Below are 24,282 nucleotides of genomic sequence, written 5' to 3'. Positions count from 1 at the left end.
GCGTTCGACGCTCGCTTGACCGAGAAGCAACCGAGATAGAGGCGAACAGAGAAAGGGTGCAAGGAAGAGAGAAGACACGAGAAGGAAGGAGGAAGGAACGGGGAAGAGAGAGCGCGCGTCACCCGGTGAGTAGGTCACCGCGGAGGGTACCGTTACATTTCGGCCCATTGATGTGTGTCACGGGGCCCCGCAGTGACGTAGCAAGGGCCCTCCTAGGCGCTGGCGCAACAGACCTCTTGCTCGGTCAATTAGGAGAAAGGTAGCTAATAGCGCGTATCTCGTGCCTTTAGCCTTAGCGCAGTGCTTCTTCCCGATCGTTCTTAATTATGCACCACCGCAATACCTCAAAGGCTTTCATCCCACCCATAATATAACAGTCAACCAAATTCTACAAAAGTATCGGCGTATAATGTTGATAGGTCAAGTAAAGAAGAAAGAAAGGGGCGTAAGGTTAAATCGTTTTTAATTTGACTGCTTTCAATAAATATAAATTTGGAGAATACAAAAGGTCGTTTATGTCCCAAATTGTTATATGGTCCTAATAGAATTGTGACAAAATGTTCATTTTATTTAATTAATAGTAGCGCATCCTTTGGGTAGTTAGAAAACTAATAACATATAAAGATGTTGTATTGAATGAAGCGCCTGTTAGCGTATAAAACAATGATGATCTTTTAACTTTCTATCACTGATGCAGGTCACGAATGCAACATAATTTTCTAATTGATCCAAAGATATTAAAAATTGCTCTCTCGTGGATTGTTCGCTTCACATCGAGGAATATTGTTCTAGGCGATCATCAGAAATAGCTATATATATTGTTCGAAACTGGTGAAATCTGGCGCAATATCGGCTACTTAATCGTTTTTGCGAATCTGTGGTACTACTAGCTTTTTCTTTCTTTCGCTCTGGGCCACCGTTTGCGTGGGATTTCGGACATGTCACTATATCCTTTCTCTTTAGCATTATCTTTTGGCTCGCGATCAGTTTGAGGAAGGTTAATGGATCGTGCTATCGTGCGTCCCTCTCTGACTTCACGTCTCTTCTCTTTTCGAATTTCTAATTTGAGATTCCAGACATTTTTTCTATTTCTAAACGCCTTTACCCCCATGACAATTGTTTCTTCCTTTATTAGGTATTTCAAACCTTACGTGAGATTCATTTCAACTGTACATACAACTATGTGTAACATTCGTATAGGGGAAATGCACGTAATTAAAGTAGAGCTCGGTATTAGTCAGTTCGTAAAATTCACGGATTCGTCTTTTGTCGATATGTAGATGCGAAATGTGTAATAGAGTGGAAAAGAATCCAACAAATTATGTTTGCTCAATACGTGAAAGACGAAAAGTAGCTATCAAGGAAATAAAATAGTATCGTAAATATTCCTAACATACATATGTATTTTTTAAAAAAGATCATATAGACAACTAGGTATTTACTTATTTTAACCTACTTATCATATTGCCCATGTTAGAGCTTGGTTAAAATCTTGCTAATTCGTTTCTCACATAAAACATTACGATGCTCGTTTGTTTGGCAAAATTGACAATTAACGTTTGTTATGAAAACAGTTAACAGCTTTCTAAAAGAATCTATCTATCTATCTAAGAACTTTACTGATAATTGATTTTATTGCAGTATATTTTCTTCACCTTTAATTAATAACGATTATTACTCCAGCTCGTTTATATTGATTGGTACGTTAGATAGTTAATTGTATATTCACAATGATAAATAATTTGAATATTTACATTTTTGTTTGTTTATACTGATCCAGTCCATGATTACTTACAGAGAAATGGATAGCTCCCTTTATACCAATGTTATTTATTGATAATAATTAAATAATTAATGCTTATTAAACTTAACGCTTCAGTCTTATTTGTTATATCTTATTTTGTTATATGAAATTGAAGTAACATTATATCAGAGTTTATTTGAAATTGATAGAAATCTTATTTAATTTTTACATGTAAAATATACTATTCTCTAACAATAAAACAAAGTACTAACATGTATAATGAAAAAGTATAAAAGATAATGCTGTACAATTGCTACACCTGTAAAAAAGTTCTGTTTGAAATTTCTGTCATTTCGTGGTTATTCCTTGTTCACTTTGTTTATTTACAAGGAAAAAAATCTGCGGAGTATGGTCGTAAATGCTGTTTAACGCTTCCAACGAAACTTTCTGCGTGTTCCACTGACCTCGTAACCACTGTCACTTGGAATCTCTTTCACTGCATTTTTTTGCTTTTATGTGATGCGGAGGCACCGACCATTCAAAGACGCAACTAAAGATGCAACGCTTTCGTTACCGCATATATATATGTATGTATGGATGTGTTACGATAATCCACTCGATAACTTGTATTCGATTTCAAGAAACATACACAACATAAGCAGTTGTAACTGATATTAGCAGCATTCTTTTAGTAAACTCTTATGTTTTACATTAATATAACGAGTAGATTTCTATTTCTTTTTTTTGCATTACTTATTTTTATTTAAACTGAGAACAACGCAAGAAAAAAAGAAAAAATGAAAAACTGCGATTCTAAGTTACCATACAATTTAGACAATTTTGTATAATTTAGCGGTTCTTCTATAGTATTTTACTGTGTGTGGATTTAATCGTATGGAAAAGTCATATAGATTTAATAAGTTCTTAAATATTGTTTATTAATATAACTTACTAAAATAACTAATTTGACAAACAAACATCTTTGTAATAAATAAATAAATGTATTCGTTATATTTTTATATTCATAATAAATCATAGATATAAATATTTATTTACTATAATAAGAAAAATAAGTAAGTCTTACAAACAGCGTGGTATAATATATAGTAATCGTGATAAAATAGTGTTAAAATGGGACATTTTTTACTTCTATATTTTCCACTCGGCGATTATAAAAAAATTAAAGTTATATAGTTATATTATATAGCATACAGGATTCCCTGAAAAACTATGAAGTATAACTCTAAAATTATTCCTTCAAGATTAAACTCATGTTTGTCAACAGCATGATAACTGAGTATACAAAATAATATGTAATTTGTAGCAATTTGTTAAGCAAAAAATCATGAACAGTATGTACTCATAGATTTTCCACGGATGCCATGCAACTCCAGCATAAATGTTTTACGTGTGTTCACTTGCTTACTTGCTCACGTTCCTACTTTTTACTGTTAAAAGATGCATCTTTAATGCCTTCGATAGCCTTAAGGTAATAGTATTATACTGTACTATTCCGTTAGGTGGATAGCATTGGATTATTGGAGCATCGTTTCGCCCGATTACTAGTTGGCAAAATACCAGTTTGCCGCGGCCGCTAGTGAACGCAGATACTGGTTCTTGCATCTTCACCTAGCAGTAGAAAAGAAAGCTGCTCGTCGCGTACACATACGAGCACGCACGGACTTCAGCGATTTCTGATTACGTTACGATTTCTGATAACGCTATGAAGTCTCATTAGCGGTATTACATGAAGTCGGCAGAAACGCGCGCTAATAAAATAACTGTAATCGTGGAAAACTCAATATCGAAAATCATAAATTCCGAAACAACACAGGTTTACCTTTGATGTCATATCAGTTTTTATTGATATAATTTCAATTTATAATTTAAAGTATTTATTGTTAAATAATCGTACGAATCATTACGAACAATATCAAGTAGAGGTATCAAAGTAAGAATGTTACATATGCTAGTTCGCAAATTTATTATTATGTATAAATCTAGCCGATGATAATTATTATTATCATGATATATTATTTATATAATTACATAAAGCTTCTTTAAATAAATGGATAAAAAATATATTTGTCAATCACCTTCTTTCTTTAAGTGCTAACGTTTAAAATAGCACAAAAATTTTATGTCTAAATTTGTAAACCACAATGATAATCATCAACATAATATTTATTTCATTATAGCTTTCTTGTATATAAACAAAATAAAAGAATCACCTTAAGATCCTTTCGGTCTTTCCTTCCATTTTTTCTTTGCTTTTTCTCGCGTAAATAAATTATAATAAGCGTTGAAATGAAACATTTCGACATTGGTTTGTATCATTTCGAAACAGGAATTTAGATGTTGAGGATAAACATAATTTAGCAAAATTTTAATTATAATTTGTAATTGTTGTTTTTAAAAAACGGAATTGCTATGATTTAAAATCATTAATTTAGGAAAGTTATTTTTAATATATGAAAAAATTAGAGATTTTCTAATGCAACAAAAATATTACAGAATACAGGTAATAAAAATAAATATTTTCTGACTAAACTTAATTAAGTAAATCGCGCGTATGGCTTTAAAGTACAGTTCTCCTATTCCATCCCTTTATTTTATTTTTAAATTCGGTGTAAATATTTCAAATAGTAATCACAAATTAATAATAATGTGGTTGCAATTGATTAATTAAAATTACATGCTTACTATCGGATTATCTTTTTTAATAGAAGATTTATGTAATACAGAAAAAATCTTTTAAAATAGTAATTAAATCGCGATTAACATAGTTTTTTCTGTATCCTATACTTATACTTAAACATTCAATAATAGTAAAGGGAACGTTCTTCTTATTCTTTTAAAAATTCTAAGTTTAATTTTTTATGTTTATTATTCTTGTGAAATTAGATTCTAATTAAATTAGTAAATAAAAAAATGATGTCTTATACAGTGATAAAATGTAGAACTTCTATAATCTTTTCGTAATCTTGAAATTGTAAAGGAAAATAAAATAAGAAGTTTAAGAAATATAGAGTATTTGCAAACATTGTACTGTTTATTTTTCTCTTCTTTTGAGTTTTTACGTAGCTCCGTACAGCATAAAATTTGATAGCAAAATAAAATAACTATTTTATGACAACATTATGTGATATTATTAATTCAGCCATTCAAAAGACAAAGTGATAAACATCGTTTTCCCAAAGATTTTCAATTTTAGTACTAGATTTTATCAGATGGATAACGTCCAATTTTTCAGAAATTAAACGAGAAATTCTAACAGAGTTAATCAATTTGTCTCTTATATGGCTTTATTACAAAACTGTAATATATCATAAAACTATATTTTACACATATACTCTATTAAATAATTTAAGTTTTTCATCACTCGAGGAGTCTTTAACATTATATAAGAATCAGTCGTAGATAGCTTGATTTAATAACTTAATATTAAATAGCACGTCGTTGAACATAAACATTTAATACTAATAACATTCTCTTTCTAAACCTTGCAATATTATTCCGATTCCAATGTTCCATATTATGCTTCGAAATCACGAAGCCTAAATTTTACATCATATTCGTGGAAGATACTTAACCATTTTATTTTATTAAAAATTTTGTTAAATTTTGTTCAACTTTTTCTCCCGATTGAAATTCTGTTTATAATCGATTCAATTGTATATAACAAATGATTATGCATTACATTCAGGGAAATTTTCTTGTGTTTGAGACATTTCTTCTCTTGCGCTATGTTTTTTAATGCTTTTATTAAATGTCCAAAGTCCTCCCATGTACCATAAAACAACACAAGATAAACTTAAAATTGATGTGAAATGGAGTGCGCCTACGTAGCTCATCATTTGATCATGTACTAAACCTTAAATATTAAAACAAAAAAATTAATAATAATTCAGAAGCTTATTTTTCTAGTTGCATTAATAAGTATTCTAGATGCAGTATGATACTAATATTTGTACATATGTATTTTATTCAATAAATTCTATCCATTCCATCGGTCACATACTGTATCTAGCTTTAAAAATTTAATAATATAATAAACTGTATTACACGATGTATTTTGCTTTGTATTTCACATAATTTTTAAGAAAAAATGTATTAATATTTTATAATGAAAGTAATTGTGTAATGTGTCGTATAATGTATTGCAAAGATTGTGCATTTTATTTTTGATAATCATTCGATGATTATAAATATATATATAGTTTGCGTTTCATATACAGGAGCATAGAGCTATGGAAATCTAAATATTTTCAATCATTATTGGTTATATGCAATACGCGAAAATGAGAAAAAAGGTGCACATAATATCGTTTAGTTGAAAAATATGAGTTGCCTTTAGTATTTACGAAAACATTTGTCAGACTACACATTTATATCGTATTGAAAATGTATGGGGATAATAGTTGATTGAAATTGGAAGTCAAGCATTTTGTGTAGCCGAGTTGTATAAGTATTCATATGTTACTCTTTGATATATTTATTTATATTTTTATTCGTGTGTGATGCATTTCTGAACTTTCCATCGTACGAAGGATAGCCAATAAGGAGTGTACTCTATATATTTAAGATGTAAAAATTTAATAATCTTTTTTATATTTTTATATACACAGCAAAGCAAAAGTATTTAGCACATTGAGATTTACACACTGAAAACGCGCTAAGCGAATCGAGGTGAGGCATAAAATGTGGGTCAAAATGAGAAAATGCGAAAGAAAAGCACAAGAAGAATGAAATCAGGTGAGACAAGATTCGGCGTAAACTTATTTGCCAGTTTTATTCCGTTTATTTTCTGTCTAAAATTAAAATTAATTTCGTAAGTTTCGTTTACTTTCATTATGAATGAAGCTACAATTTGTTTATTTATATGGTAGTCGCGTATTGCACAAAAGAAAGATCTCTGATGATAACGAAAAGTAATAATTGAAATAGTAATAAAATAACAAAACAAGTTTCTAAAGAGCAGGGATATGCATAAAAAATTACCAGGCAATAGTAGCAATTATAATTTTTAATCAGACAAAAAAGTGAATCTGTGAAAGGTAAATTAATTAATAAAGGTAGGAATGGACAAAGTCGCTAACAGCGTATTGTACTAGTTGATGCGATTGTGAACAATAAAAAAGTATTAAAAAATAAATATAAAATAAGGAAATTGAACATAGTTCTTTACCTATTAATGGGCCTATTGCAATAGATAATATACCATTGCAAACCATTTGCATCCCATAGGCAGCTGGAAGTCTGTCAAGAGATACATAGTCAGGAATTATTAGCGTTTGGAAGACAGCTTTCATTCCTTTAGCAATTCCAATAATTAATGCAACGCCGATTACCACAATGTACGTACTGCCCCACGTTGATAATACTGGAATTAACGTTATTAGTTCTGAATTTCTTTTATAAAATGTTATTTGCTAATTGTTCAATTAATACAATTTTATTAATGTACTATTTATTTATTTGTCTTACTTATTTATGTGTCTACATATACAGATTGGTATATGTAAATATTTTGTATATTTATACGACTATTATTTATCTATTTTAACTTATAAATTTGCCTTAAATTAATATTAATATTTTTCGTAAATTAATATCTATTCTTTGCAAATATTGAATTTTATTCATATGTTGGCAGTCATAAATATTTTATTCTGCTTTACCTTTTTTGTTATATATATGCTGGCGCAGTTTTTTACGGTCAAACCTGGTAAATATGTTTTATATATAAAGTAAGAAAAAATGTATTGATGAACATACGTACGTATGTATTATAGATCGTCTGAAACTAGATTAAATAGAAAAAAGTAAAAGAAAGATAAAAAGAAGATAAAACAATATAACAGCACCAAGATAAAAAGGAAAGTTACTTACTGAAATTAGCAGACTTTTATATAAGAGCTTAACAAAATGGGCATATTAAACTGATAAGAATAAGCGATTTATTTATTGACATAGGACGAAATAAAAAAATGAATTTCATAGAATGATATCTATTGTGGGTAATGCTCATTTAACCATCATATCTAAATGAAAAATCGATTCATTGTCATTTGGTATTTTCATTATAACGTTTTACTAAAGCACTTATGAATCTATGTTTATATGATATTTGTCACTTATTATATTTTTACTCATAGAATAAGCTGACAATGTTTTGCGAAAAAAGTTAAGACACCCTCCGTATGAACTGACCAACAAGATGTAAGTTCTAATGTCATAGAGATTTATGAAATAAAATTTTTATATATAGTACAAGAAGAAACATATATAAAATATTAACATCAATGAAAACATCAATAAAATATTATCAAAGTCTTATCAACAGAAAAATAAAATAATTCCTTCATAAATGCTTCGGTAAAACCAATATTCGTAACTTCTATTGGTTCTATGCAGATTATCAGAAACCTGAAATCAACCCACCCAGCAGATCGTATATTCGTTGCCATGAAGGGGTCGATTTCTCATTTTCGAATATTTTACGTTGCTTTACGTACTGGTCCTTCCAATGGTGGATCCTATTAAAGACAACACGTAAAGGTTCCTGGACGTCCAACCAGCTTTGTGCGCAAGGAGTGGAATGCAAAGACGTCCGGTAATATCTGACACAGCTTGGATAGACATTATGGTTGCGATCGAGTCCCTTTCAAGACCAGAAAGTTCGGTTAGGACGAAAGGAATCATAATGTTGAAGTTTGTTTCAGCGACTAAAGACACTCCCATACCTGTCGTAAATAAAATGCGATAATGGTGGAGAATTTATTATGCATGTATATTTTATATTCTTTATATACAAAGAGTCCCGTATAACGTGGTCAATCGACTAGATTATGTTCTTACGTGCAGAGAAGATAAATCGGCGAAGATAAACGAGCAGATTAAGATAAAATTCTGTTGCTTTTATTTTTCAAGAAAATCGATTTTGAAGATTTGTACAATACGCGTGTACAGGATGTTTCCGAATCGGTGTAATTAAAAATATAAATGACGGAACGACAGCCTTCTGATTAGATTAATGCTAAAGATTTATCGAATATGCTTACATTTGAATATGCTCTAGACTTGTGCTAGTTACGTTTACATTTATAAACATCAACAGTCTTATAACTTGTTATCGTTCCCAATTCAGACTCCGAGTCTTTGTCATTCTATCGTTATGACTGCGTAAAACAATCGATAATGAATTGTCATCTTCCTATTATAAGAACTGGACAAATATTTATAAAAAGAAAAGTAAGAAAATAGAAAGGACTGTGGAATAAGAATAAAAAATTCTTGAATAAAAACTTTTGTTCGGTCTTTTATCTCTTACTATGTATTGCAATGAGTCAGGAGAATTGCGATGATGTCTGTTAAACGTAGACATAAGTGAGATCAGGACCGAATTAAACCTTTTTGTAGTCTGAGATTATCGACTCAGTTACAACGAAGGTCCCATTCATAGAAAAATAAAAGTGAAATGATGGAGATAAAAATGAAATAAATTAAAAAAATATGAAATAAAATTTATTTTGTAATAAATTATATTTAAAACTAATTATTTATTTAAAAATTTTTGAGATGATGTATAAGTACGTACCTAAGCATACGCGTACTTGATCAATCTTCAACATTGATTTATTAAAAAATAAAGCTTTGTGCGAAAAGATACTACTCTATATTTTCGGGTCAATTTTTATATAAATTCATCCTCTTAGAGCTACACTAATATTTTGTCCGAATTCCGTATAATCGAGAATAATATAAATTTGTAGAAAATATCAAAACTTTAAGAAAAAATTAACTTTAATGATATATAACTCTTTCACAATGTAGTAAAAGATTGGAGGAAGAAATAATTATTTTTTTAATTCTTATGTTATCTTATTACATATTGCATAGAATGAGCTTGTAAAATAATTAATAAATGATAAACGGCCACATTTATCAAATAATTTTTTAAGCAGTATTACCTAGGATGACGGCGACATAACGACTATCCTTTAAAAGATCAAGATCCATATGCTGTGTTATTTCTCTCAAAATCGACTTCTTCTCTCGTATGTTATTTTCGCTATTCACATTTTCTGATAAATTCTGCTCAGAATTGCTCGTATTTTGTTCCAATCGTTCTTTCAATAATTTAGAATTAGCACCGTCGTTTTTGACATCAGTTACGCTTTCAATTTTTAATCTTTTGACTTCTTTCAGTATCCTGTTTTCATTGCTCTCTGCGGAAGATGCCGTGATGTCATTGTCCTTTGTTATACTTGTAATCTATTACAAATTAAACTTGACCGTGAACGTTAATCATTGTTATCTCTATGTAATAAGAAGACAGTGAACAATAAAGGATGTATTATGGCTATATATAAGCAAGCAGATATTTATGCAATTATTATACGAAAAGTAGTAAAATACTGATTATAATATGTATTTATTGTGTGCAATAAATATTTGTATAAATTACATTTTTATAATTATGTATATAAAAATAGAACTTACATAAACATTCATAGTTTAATAATTACTAGCAATCATAATCAATGAATTATATTTGATAATCATGAATAATAAAATATTCTCGTAAACTCGATCAGAATCAGAAAGTTTCATTTTAAATATATTATGCATATAAAAATGTTTGCAGAAAAATATATACTTAAACAAAAACCAACCCTGTTTCTCTGCCTATATGCCTACTATTAAATAGATTTTGTTAGAAATAAGAATTTTAGATTTCAATTATACATAGAGATAACATCTTAGACAGCTAGATTAAAATACTATTCTGTACCTATTCTCCAGTATTTTCGTAAAATATTTTTTATAGAATATACATACATACCTATAGTCAATATCTTGTTACTTGTCTATCAATATATTATTGTTATGTATTACTTAACTTATTAATTTGTAAAAACATGTGTACATGATTATTATTTACACAACTGTTGGACGTACGAAATTAGTGCATAAAGTTATGAATACTATTTGTAACTTTACAAATAATTCATGTTTATTCGTCTGACTGCGGAGATTAGGCTTTTAATTTATTGTATTAAAATTGCTATGAACGCACTATTGCTGTTTGATAATGTAATTGTATAAAGAAGTAGAAAAGATTTATGCAAAACGTATATAGAAACGTATACGTATATGTTAACAAAATGATAATTCAATGATGTATCATTTATTTAATTTTATTTCCTATTTGTTTTGTACCTATATTTACTGTCTTTTTTGTGGTCCTTTCAGAAAAAAATATTCAGTGTACATATATAATAATATAAAGTCCCAATAAAATCAAATGAAATTTCGTATCAACTAAATAATGATAGTGCATACACAATACTAATATAATAAAGTAGATAAGCATGATCGATAAAAAGAAGGAAACATTTTGAGATAATCATTTTCAGACGTAATATTTGCATGCCAGAAGTCATTCCTAAATTTATATACAAAGTTCATATCAAGCGTTTTATCAATGTTTTTGAATAATTTAATTCAACTATATATTAAGCTACCTTTTGTCAAAGAAGTAAACTAAAACATAAGTTTAAAGGATGTGAATAGTCGATATAAATTTCAATTAATTGTGAAAGGTGAATTACTATAGTTGCTAAGAAATTAAAATCTAGTTTCAAGTACTAAATACATCGTTCAGTGTCCTCTTAACACATACACATTATTCTTCTAATACGCTTATTAAACTCACTTCTTTTTCCTGAAATGGTTTCAATAGTGCTGCCCCGATCAATGAATGTATCGCTATACCTGCGATAATCAAAAGAGTCCCAGTGGTAGCATAATTTTCCAATAATTTTGCTACTAGAAGTGGCATCAAAATAGGTCCAAGGCCAGTTAAAGTTACTGACAATCCCATAGCCACATTTCGTTTTTTCCGAAAATAAGTGTTCATCGCGAGATTCGTGGCTGGAAAAATGATACCATGACCGATACCTATAAATTACGATTTAATATCAATGTCTATGTTTCTCGGCAGAACCTTTTAGCTTAATAAAATAACGTTTAACATCTACAAAAATGTTAATCTTTTCACATTCGATATTGCGTATAAGCAACATTGTATTTTAACTAAACTCAAACTAAAAAGATAGATATATTCGTATATACTTTTTTCGATTAAACTAATCTCAAATTTTACTACAAATGTATCTTCTTTAAAAAACTATCCCAAAGTGTTTTTCTATCAGTCATCATTAATTTCTCTCACAAGTTAATGGAAAGACTAATGATTTTTTGTTTCAAAGACCTAATTTAGTTATGTTAGAGAGATGATTATATTAGAGTCCATTGCAACAGTGTTTCAACTTAAATACTCTTCAAGCTGTATTTATTGTGTAGATATTTCTTATCTATTACTACTATCTCTGACTACTTATTATCTAACAAATTCACCATTATATTGATTTTCACAGAATTTTGATATTAATTATGTACATAGTTTCTATTCTTTGCAAACATATAATACGAAAGTAATATGTTATTTTAGTCTACTTGCATTTTCATTTCTCACATATAACGTCATAGATATAAAGTCAAGTACACCAGGAGAATAATGCGCTGTTTTATTAGGATTAAAAAAAAAAACAAACATCCGGTAGAGATTACTCACCGACGATAATACAATAAGTGATAATAATGGCGGGGAGAGAGACTGCGAATGCAGTCGCACAGATTCCAATGGCAACGATAAGACCACCAAGAAAGGCAACTTTTCGAAACGTGAATTTCTTCATCATTAGACCGCTTATCAGACCTAGACTGCTTGTAATGGTACCATTCAAATGTACAATTAACGATGTCTGTGTTGCGGTTATATTGAGTGAAAAAAAACGTTCCCTAAAGATTAGCCCGAAGCTTTGCTGTATTGGAAGTACCGCCAGCTATAACATATTCATTTTTACCGAGTAGTTAGACATGTATCCGTGCTCCCACATACATATGTAGTAAAATAAAATCGTTTCAAGCCATTTAAAATTATTTTACAATATAACAGTATAATCTTTACATTAAATGCAAAAATCTGTTAATTTAGCAGGTTTTTATAACAATTGTTGCACGTGTTTGATAAATATGGACTAGATTCGGTTTTACCAATATCTCAGTTTAATAAATGTTCAAGCTTGATACTTAGATATTATCTAACAATCTAATGTGTGCATATAATTTATTTAATATCAAATTAAATATTGATAAATACATTTATATTCTCTTGCATTAATAATATGATTTAGTGTACAGTAAAAAGGAAAGGAGAATAAGCTGAGTTGTACAGTACAGACAATAAATTGATTAATTGAATAATTGAATAATTTGAGATTTCAAGTGTAAAAACAGTATATCCTTCTTCTTGTTTACTGTCCTTGAATAGTTTATCCACCTCACATGTCATAAATTTATTTTAGTAATGTTATATTTTAGCTGAGCTCATATTTGAGCTTGTAACAGAATATGTTATTTGGAGTGTTTATGAAGAATATAGTTGAACATAGTTCAAAGTAAACATACATTTTTCTACATATAACTATATTGTTTACAATTTATTAAATATTATTTTAATTTAATTAAATTTTATTTAATTATAAAAGCTATTTCATTTGTTTAAGTAATATCACCGTAAATGATGAATTTTTCATAGATGTATCAATATTTTATGTGTTACAATTTTTGGGGGGAAATAATCATAAATAATTTATGAATCTACTTCACAGAATATTTATACAATATATTTTATGCTGTATTTTTACTTTATATCATATAGATATTTCTATACAATACAATATGTACAATACTTCCATACTAATCCTCGCTATTGATATCTACTATATAAATAAACACAAAAGAAAGGAAGTGACAAAACAATTGCTTTTAGTATAATCTTTCAAGTCCGTTAAGTTTGTTTACCATACAAGGTCTTAGTTTTTGGCTTATACGGAAAAATATTCTGCTGCCCAGCCTTAGTCTTCAAATTCAGTTCTGGATTGAGTTAGTATTATAATACAAATCGGCTATTTGACAACACGACGGGGCGGCCAAGCGCAGTAAATTCCCTTATTGGCATTTATATAAACAACGCTGGCTGATCGCTTCATGGCGCGCTACAACACCGGGTTAACCACTACTATATTAACTTACTAACTCAATCTAGTTTGAAAACTAGAGCCAAGGTCGAAAAAAACGGTCGATCACCAGTTATATGTATAAAAAAAAGGTGTTTAAAATATCGAGCTTTGTAACATACATGAAAAATAATTGATCTTTGACAAAATGGTGATATTTTTTAAATTTCCAACGGTTTCAGGTAAAACTACTAGTGTCGTTACACTTCCAATTGATGCTGTAATGAATCTGACATCCTTTTTATAATGATCATCATTTTGCATAGAATGAAATGTAGCCGTAAATGTAGATACGTTGGTAGTGTATAATTTCAAAATCAATAATATTATTACATAAAATGAACCATAATATTGTTTCATTGCGGTTTTATATTTTGAAAATTAAACAAAAGCACATGCGTGTGGAATATGTCTCATAGTAAGTACATATGTATGTATCTTGTAAGTCAATTCAGAGCACGCGATGTCTCTATGCCTATAGCTTGTATAAGAGACTGGAAAACAGAAAACTCACTGGGGAAACTCACATTAATGATTGTCACGCCGATGACTATTATCCACGCCCAACCTCTATCAGCTTTACCACGTGACATTTTATCGATCATCATCGAGATACTGCTTCCACTTTCACGTTACGATTCCTATAGGAATGACAAGCGTACGGCGTCGATCCTTTGTTTCTTTCGTGCCTTGGAGTCGATCGCAGACTGCAAACTTAACGTGTCGACCAAATACAAGACGGATTGGGTAAATGATAAGATACGCGCTAGCTTGGATAAGTACTAGACGTTTACGTCTACGCAGAGACATGTGTATATACCAACTGTTTACAGTTCCATAACTTCCATAACCACAGAGAAATCGAACCGTACTGCTGTTTGAACAGTCAGTGATGCTCGCTTTTATATTCGTAATTACGTGTTCATTATTTGTAATTAAAAATGTTTTTAGAAGAGTCGGTCTGCGTCTCTTTAATCGATATCTTAATTGTTCAAATCGGTAAAATATATAAATTGTTTCTAGATATAATTGTGAAATTAAGTTTCAATAACAAGGCAGTTACAAATTTAATTAATCCTATTATTATTTTACTTTACTTATTGGAGAAACCTTTCTGTTATTTTGTTAGAGCAAAAGATGGGTTTCTCTATTAAGGAATTTATTTGATGAAAGCAGATATAAATACAATTAAATGTATGCACTTATAAAATCCACATACAATTAGCGTAAAAAGTATTCGTACAGTAATTTATTTCAAAAACAAATATTGCACAATATCGTTAGGAAAATTTGAATAAATAAAGGATATTTACATATTCTTACGAACCTGCAGAATATTGTACAATATCATTAGGAAAATTTGAATAAATAAAGGATATTTACATATTCTTACGAACCTGCAGAATAATTTTCATGAAAGAAAAGATGGAATATTTATATTCTTTGTCAAAATATTAACAAATATTTAAAAAATGGTAGAAATATATGCGTAATAAATGAGTCTTATTAGTTTTTCCCATTAAACCGTAACTGTAGGAATACTTATTCCTCATATATTTTTGCCATTGTTTTAGATATTTGTTAATATTTTCATATGGGATATAGATATCCCGTCTTTTCTTTCATGAAAATTATTCTGCGGATCCTTCATTTATTAAAATTTTCTTAACGAACGATATCTTTTGTTGAATTTCATTGTTGTACGAATACTTTTTACCGTGATTGTACGTATCTTAATCTTTTACATAATTTAAAATAATTTACTTTATCTTTCATGTAACTTACTTTTCGTATTTATGACTCTAAAAAAGAAAAACACAGCATACAAGGACAAAATTTATATTATTTCAAACGATGAATAAAGTATGTATATTCGTACAAAATGATACACATTAATTCACAAAAGTAATGACCATTTCTGGATCCGGAAAAATGTATAGACACTTTTTCGGATTAATCTGATTTTATTAAAAATGTAATCAAAGTAGAGATCAAATATAATAACAATAAGTATCTTAAATACTTCACATATCATACATAATCTGTGATCTGTGATGAGGCTCGGATTAGTGTGTGTTCCCCTACACTATATGATATTAAATATTATTGAAAAAAATATATCTTTTTTAATATTGTATTTTTTTGTAATCAAGAAAATAATAAAACACTGCCTATAAATTATTATAATGTCCAACCTATGTTATTTTCTTATAATGCGTACTTTATATACCGAGCACTAATTTAAGCACTATATTTAAATTAATGTTTTAAATGTATTTCTTTTGTTTTATGTAATTTATATTTACTTAAATACGTTACAGGATTGGATAACCAAAAATTATTTATAATAACAAACAAATATTTTTGTTGCATTTCATGCTTACTAAGATTCATTTTGATAAAGTTTTAGCTGTCTAAATAATTGTTAATTTCGAATATAATGTATAATTGTAAAGCGTAAAACGAGAAAATCAAATTATTCTTCTTTTTTTTCAAAGAACGATATTAAACGATGTATCTGTTTGTGGAACAGTATTTTATATACTTTATCTTTTACTTGTCTTAAAGTTCGGTTCCAACGTTTTGTTTGATATTCATAAAATATTGTTTTCTTGATTACAGATAGCATATTTCGTATGACATTATAAAACCTAAGGTCTACAAATTATAGAAGATAACAGAATAACGGAAAAGTTTGTGAGAAGTTATATTTATATTTTAGGACACTTCAAATGTATGGTTCTTCTTAACATTATCTATAATACAACGCTCAAAGTAGAAAGTGATTAGTTTATTAAACACATTTCTATATACGAGTTAATATGATTATTCGTATATGATAATATTGTTAATACGTATTTAACTGATCTTTATGAAATATGAAATAGTTCAACACTTTTTACACAACTTATATTAGATACCAAAAAATATTGCCTCTTAAGAAAATTATCAAGGGGGATTGAGAGTATATATGTATATTTTTATACTGGTGATGATGATACGATAGAATAGTACTTGATAATTGATAAGTGCAGTAAGAAATCTTTACTATTATCTTAATTGTTGTATGACTTTTTAATATCAAAAAAAGAGAATGTAAAGACGAGTAAAAAGATGTAAGAAAACATACTAGGAAGTTATATTGTATTAAAAGATTATTAATACACTCTTAAAGTATTTGCATTGATATAAGCATATTTCGCATTAGCAGTACTATAATATTTTGTACAAATAAAATTTATGAGTCTATAATAGTATAATCACAAAATATAATTGAAAAAAATTCTGATGAATATTACTACTTGAACATGCTTATATGATTTATTTAACTTCGTATTTTAAAAAATTAATTTTTAATTTACTATTAATTTTAAAATAGAACATTATGATCCAATAAATATCTTTTGTTTCTTAAATAAATTCAGAATCTCTAAAATAGATAGATAAGATAGATATTAGACAGTTATACATATATTAGTTGATAGGTACTTATGGGTGGAGTGAAAAAATCTGAAACGCAAGCTTTTAAACGCGATAAGATGATATTAATGACAAGTGCTTCAATTACAAAGAATAAAATTCTTCATCATGTATCCTACTTTAGCCTATTGTTTAATAATGGTTTGATGGCCCCGTTACTACTAGTTTGTCCAACTAGGTAAGCATTTGTCCCAAGTGAAAATGGCCACTTGATAATACTTTTCCTTAGCTTCAAGCGTTCAATTGGATTGAATTGAATTATGCGTTTTATTCTTTAGCAAGATATTTAATAAATGTTGATTTAGGAACGGCCTTTTAATTCAAAACGTACGATTTGTAATACGTAATTGCATTATTGCTAGGGATTGAGTTCAAGATTTAATTATTTTAAGGGAACGTTTAAAATATTTTTAAAATTTTGTTTACGTTAGTAATCTATGATATAACAGATATTAAAAATAATTAATTCTTAACAAACATTATGAATTATTTCATAATAAGTAACAATAAAAAGTATAATTTATATTCGGATTACTGAGAAGTAATTGATAATTAAATTATTTCAAAGAAAATGAAATTCAAGTGTATATCATTTTTATAGAAATTATTGGCAAGATGAAATAACGAGATGTATACTAATTTTTAAATTATTTAAACATATTTTGTTTATAGAAATTCGATGACATTACGATGTATGAAATTTTATTATTAATAGATAAAAGATTCTGGTTATATAGAAAGGAAGTTATGGACATGTCAGTTGTAAAAGGACATACAGGACCTCCTAACTCGCTGATTATTGATATTTTTGTTTTATATTTTATTATTGATATTAATATTTTTCTTACATTTAGATGTGTCCGATTCTCTTAATAATTCGTGACATTATTCTTTTAAATAATGACTAATAATAATTATAATAAAATAATAAAATAAATAAACAATGATAAATGAAATTTAAAAAGTAAAGATTATTTAGCTAAGAAGATAAACCAAGATAAATTAATTATTTATAATCAAAAGTGTAACAATGTATAGCAATAATATATATTTCATATATAAAATTATTACAGTTTCTGTGATTTATTAATTTGTTAATAAGGTAAAATGTTTGACTCAGTGTAGTTTTGAAACAAATGTAAAATAAATTAGTAAATTCGTAATCCTTATTTTACTTCGTGTATATACATACAATACAATAATAAAATAATATACAAACACAACAACAATACACAAAAAGATGTCTGAAATTAAATAAACTAATTTTAGCTACGAATATACAAAACAATTTTCGATTTTCGGAAAACAGGAATAATCGAAATTATCATCACTTACTTTGCTGTGAACGCATAGAAGTGTTCTTAACGGTACAGTACAAGTGATGCAGTAACAATACAATACAAAAATGAAAGGGAAGAGAAACAAATTTTGTATATGCACAACATTTGAGCATACATGAATTTATGAAAAAACTGGCTTGTGACTCACTATTTATAGAAAAACATAACAAAATTTGTGACAGAAAACGGAAATCAGAGAAAATGAAAAGGAGAATAGACTTACAATTTCTTTGAAATAAAACGTAGTTTCTCATTTCTCGTTGCATTGCTTGAATTATGACGATACATCAAGCGATTACATTGTAATTCGCACTTAGATTATTATCACTGTTAAAAACGTGTTTCATGAACGTTTCATGAACTACCAACTACGATAACTGAAACTACAACGAATACAATTTCCTATTGGAAATTACCGTATTTCCTGGTCGAACGCATTCTTGGAAACTTTTCACTGGTAGCTCCTGGCTCGAGTGAGGCACAAAAATAAGCAACATATACTCCGAACAGAGCTGCGGACTATTTGTGACTGGCTCGATGAAGGGAAGTCAACCGATAAAAACCGGCTTCGTGACTCGACTCTAAGCCGAGTCTGGTCTTTGACTTGTGGCTTCATTTACGTGCATCATTATGCCAGCTTCAGACGAGTGGCTTGCGGCAAATTGCCGCAACAATGGCGAGCTGGAGGAACGGAGAAATACATATGTATGTGTCTTTTTTTTATGAGACGGAAGAATTTTATATCTCCGTTCCTCCAACGCTGCCGATTTGCCACAAATAGCTTGAAGCTGGCGGTTCTACGTGCTTTACCGCACGAATAATCAAAGTATAAACGCGAAATGATATTCTGAATAATTAGCAAGTAATTTTTTCCATTATCACGTATGTTGTAAATGCTTAATTAAGACTTAGAAGAAAATATAAGTTCCAAAACAGTGATTATCGTTAATCATATTATTACGCAATAAAATTATTACGTTATTTGAGATAGGGTGTAGTGTGTAGAAATATATTATCCATAATATGATAAACTGTAATACGATTATATCATATTATTTATTACATCATTGTATGTTTGCAACTGTTATAAAGTTGAAGTCGAGATTACAGTTATCCAATTTATGTAATTCTCTGTACAATCTCTCTTAAAAAGTAATTAAGCTTATTTATGCAGTCTATTTTAATTTTGAAATATATAATTTCTTTATTATTGACTTAAGATACTGTATTCACGAGAAATTAGGAACAAAACTAATAAGGGAAATATGGAACGATCAAAGTGGGAGTTAGAGAGACGGAACGTGAGGAGAGAATGGGGTATGCATGCGGGTTTGAGAATGTAGCAGAATCTAGAATGTGAATGCAGAGATAGGTGTAAGGGGAAAAGGCGGGAGAAAATTATGAGTTCGAAATATAATCCATAATATAGATCGGTCAAAGCAGAGGTGGAGTCAGCATATATTCCCAAATTGAAACAAGAAAGCAAATTTTCCTGACTCTTAAATCATATAAAAATAGCAACATTCAGGTGGAAAAATAAGTAACACAAAAATAGAAAAATGTCGAACTGTTACATAACTTACTTGAACATCAATCGTACAGCTTGATTCTGAAATTCCCCCTAATTTCCCTAATTAAAAATGGTCCACTATCATCTCTACTGAAACCATGCGACGATTGTTTTACTTGATAAAGCAGAGGAATCTCTTGATGATTTTATCTAAAGGCAACCTCGCGTTCTTGGAAACTGAATCAACTGTAGCCGGAATTACACTTAATTTGACCAATATTGCGATAAAAACGTCCAATTCCGCCTTCGTTTTCTGATCGATTATACAATTTCATCGGTTTTCCATGAACCGATCAATTTTTTCTTGTGCGCAAAAGGCCATATCCGTTTATGCAAATAATAGTCGCTCCCTTTGAAGTTGCAAATTACACAAATTCCACTTTGCATATCCCGTATTATATAAAAACATACAACAACAACAAAAATAGCAGAAGGAGAACAAGCTAAAAGAAAGAAAATAAAATGAGAACAAACGCAAAAGAATTTAGAAAACACATGTAGACACTCCGAACGCATTGCATAAACTGAAAGAAGCTGTTACCTGCATTCTGCAAGACAACTGAATCATATTAGGCCAACAAGCCAAACATCTGCAATACACATGCAAATACATAGAAACATTTGACTTATCCTATATGGCCACCAGCCACGTGCACTTGTACACGCTAGCAACTCCACTCAAAATCAGAGGCATCAAAGTAATGTGTAAAACGTGCTAAAAACGCTCAGCTTTACATACGTGTAACTTTTGAACCGCTGGATTCCTAAAGTTAAGACTTACATTTTAGGATTCTACATGTCTAAAACTCTTAAATGACAAACAGAAAAAGCAACAATTTTATATCTGACAAGCCAACGCTTAGTCTTGATATTATTTACGTTAATATTAAAACAGATAAATAGAAATATTTTAGAAGAGCAAAGACGAATATATTATATATGTTTGTTATGTGCCAGAAAATATTTTCGGAATGTATGTATTCATAAATATGTTGTTGATATAAATTTTTAGTGAATAATTTCTAATAGCAGATTACAAAATAGTTTGAGCTTTATTGCAGTAAGATTTTTCAAAGTTCTTATATACAAATGTATTGAATAAATATGTCCCCGGAAATATTTACAAATTTAAGAGATTAAAACGCTTTAATTGTAATAAGAAATACTCTTCTTCAGACTTTTTCAATTAAATAGAGTTTTGAATTGTCATTTAAGAACTTTATATTTAAATATGAATTTCTATTTTCATTTTAAATGAAAAGAAATATTATTTTCTGTAATTCTGTATGTATTTGTACTTAAGTATATACATATATTATTATATTGTATGCATTGTATGTATTTTTAAATCTACGAAGAATGTTATTTTATTTATGTAAACAATATTGATATTTTATAGAAATAAATTTTGTTCTGGGTGTGTTTTATATTTATTTTCTTTATTAGGAAGTTTATATAATTTTAATTACAATAACAATTTAAATTCGACATACTGTTTTTGTCTATAGAGGTAGGAAGATATGTATAGATACAATACATCGACTAGCAGTTAATTTTCGTCATAATATTATAATAGATTGCGACAATTTTTCTTAATTCTTTCACTTTAAATTCTCATCAAAAGTGCTCCAAAACTAGGTGCATGAAAGATCCCTACGATATACAAAATGTCAGGTACATCTCATTATGAGAATAATAACATGAAATCTATGATTAACATCATAGCATTTATATAAACATTATTAATTGTGTTCGTTATACTTTAATATATTTAATTTGAAATTAGTTGTAAATACAAAGATCACATCAGTTTTCGACTTTCATTGCACTTCCTTTCGACGTGTTTGGCTATTTCGAATAAAGAAATATCTAATCTTTAAATTCACTATGATAAGTTACAATATTTACACGTGTTTTGGTATTTACTAATATATAAATAGTTAGTAATACACATATACACATATTTTTTTTTAATAAGATTCCAATAAACGAATTAAATAAAGTTTAAAAATTTAAATTCGATTGTCATATTGTAAGTAACATAAATTATACATTATATTAGAAAATTTCATATAAAACATATGACAAAAATTAATGAATAGCCTACCTCACTTAACATGATCATCTGAAATATACCTATTATTTTAAGTGATACAAAAATTAGTTTTATGAGATCATGTTGAGGTTCACAAAATATATGAATAGTTAGATCAGTTTCAAAATTTTACTAATGTAGATAAATTTAGCAACAACATAATTTTCAGCCGACCATGCTAAGTGGAGTATCCTGTATAATACAGCAAAACTAAATTTAAGGATATCAACATTTAAAATATCACAAAGATAAACTAGCTTGCATGTTATATAACAATGGATACACGCGTAGAAGTTGCAATACTGACAGGTTCCTAAAAGACACAAACCTTCTTCAACTAATCTGTAGAGGAGAGTCGTGCAGTATCGACCGGCATACAGCGATCAAAATTAGTATTGACCTTTTTTACCAGATATTAGCACTTTTATTTGAATAAACAAATGAATATAATAATTCCATGTAATGTATAAATATACATTATGATCTAAAACGTTTCCACGTGTTTGTCATCCTGTACCAACGAATCAGCCATAAACCAATACGTTCCAAATTTTATCTATCTGTAAGTTCAATTTGTTAGCAACTGAAATTAAATTAAAAGGTATTCATTTAATCTTTCTTGTACGTTCTCCCGCAGGAAAATGTCCGATATTTCAAAGTAGAGAAAAGGAAAATATACAGAAAAGAATATAAATGATGTTTTGAAGTGTCAAAAATAAAATGATCCAGAAACAGGACGCTGAGGCTTTCAATGTTTCAAAAAGCAACGAATATGAAGGCTGGGCACATGTCGAATGCACAGACCAAAAAAATATTGATTATTTTACTTTTTATATATGTAAAGATAATATTTGAATAAAAAAATGTATTCTAACATATAAATGTTTTCTTTTAATATTATTAATCATTTAGACCGAAAAATCTACTGATTAAATAATTGTTCGGTACTGGACGACAATTTTTCGTTTTTTACAAATCATAACATTTTTACTCTTGCAAATTATTTATTCTTATTATTGAATTCCATAAAATTAATTTTTCTTTCCCTTCGTTAAATACCACTTGTATCGTAAACTCATTTGAAAAATGTTGTTTTTTACCGACTCTAGCCCAAGATGTAACAAAAAGAACTTAGAACGATCGGTATTACGCTACTCACCCCTAATTGGCATCTATTATACATAAATGTTCTTTATAACAATGTAAATATTGTACATATCTACGATAATCTAAGGACGTACGAACTTAATATAGTATAATGCAAGCCTATATAATGCAACTATGTAGGTACTATGGTACTAATGATATTATGGTACACTAATAATAATAATAACACTTACAAGTGAATGCGATCTTAAAGAAAAAGAAAAAAAAAGATAAAAATAAAAAAGAAGGAGTTACGTTTATTAAAAATAGCTTCTTATTAAAAAAATAATATTGCATTAGATCGAAACTATGTGATGTATATTAGTGATTATATAACGTAAACGAAAAATTCATCTATCTCCACTAAAACATTATCTAGTATTTAATGTTTACTTTTGTAAAATTACTTACAAAAGTATTTCAAGGCTTGCAATCTAAACTGCTAAAAGTAAACAAAATATAAGAGACGGAATTATTGAATACAATATTCATGCTTGCAAATATTGCAAACAGTTATAAGCTGCAGACAGTATTGTGAAATATTTTGTATAAGTTAATTAACATATTAATATAAATTTTCATAATAAATAATGCGCCAATAATCAAATATTCATCGCTCGATAAAATATTATTATACTCAAATATATAAATAATAGAATATTTTGATGAAGCAGTGTTCATTTGCTAGTCAAATCATAATAAATATCCATTACCTATTTAGATGAAGTTTTGTCTGAATTTAAAATTGTGTTCTACCA

The 24,282-nt window shown here is 28.6% G+C and overlaps 1 protein-coding gene across 4 annotated transcripts; it reads right to left on the bottom strand.

The window, feature by feature from the left end:
- Positions 1–4,770: 4,770 nt before the first annotated feature.
- On the bottom strand, positions 4,771–19,394 carry LOC105680876 (monocarboxylate transporter 9). 4 transcript variants are annotated; one of them, XM_033321166.1, is made up of 9 exons: positions 19,130–19,394; positions 18,937–19,040; positions 14,421–14,600; positions 12,387–12,657; positions 11,466–11,710; positions 9,718–10,021; positions 8,263–8,490; positions 6,933–7,127; positions 4,771–5,618 (listed from the first exon to the last, which is right to left on the bottom strand). In XM_033321166.1, exons 3-9 carry the CDS (start codon positions 14,499–14,501, stop codon positions 5,434–5,436), a joined length of 1,509 nt encoding a protein of 502 aa, XP_033177057.1. In that variant the 5' UTR covers positions 14,502–14,600; positions 18,937–19,040; positions 19,130–19,394; the 3' UTR covers positions 4,771–5,433. The 4 variants fall into 4 exon arrangements, with proteins under 4 accessions (XP_033177057.1, XP_024223942.1, XP_033177056.1 ...); XM_024368174.2 differs by having other exon boundaries at positions 4,771–5,373; positions 5,426–5,618; positions 14,421–14,607; positions 18,937–19,393; XM_033321165.1 differs by having other exon boundaries at positions 14,421–14,607; positions 19,130–19,393.
- Positions 19,395–24,282: the final 4,888 nt, after the last annotated feature.

Source organism: Bombus impatiens, unplaced genomic scaffold, assembly GCF_000188095.3.
Source record: "Bombus impatiens unplaced genomic scaffold, BIMP_2.2 scf_0396, whole genome shotgun sequence".
Classification (NCBI taxonomy): Eukaryota; Metazoa; Arthropoda; class Insecta; order Hymenoptera; family Apidae; genus Bombus; species Bombus impatiens.
Note: the sequence above shows the minus strand (reverse complement) of the source record. Positions and strands in the feature narration are given on the sequence as shown.

What these genes read in the sequence shown, in the direction of transcription:
- LOC105680876 (XM_033321166.1), bottom strand. Translation starts at nt 14,501, where the DNA reads ATGATGATCGATAAAATGTCACGTGGTAAAGCTGATAGAGGTTGGGCG. An exon ending in CACTTATTGTATTATCGTCG is followed by an intron (nt 11,711 to 12,386) that starts GTGAGTAATCTC and finishes CGTAATTTATAG; the next exon opens with GTATCGGTCATGGTATCATT. An exon ending in TTATGTCGCCGTCATCCTAG is followed by an intron (nt 8,491 to 9,717) that starts GTAATACTGCTT and finishes TATTTACGACAG; the next exon opens with GTATGGGAGTGTCTTTAGTC.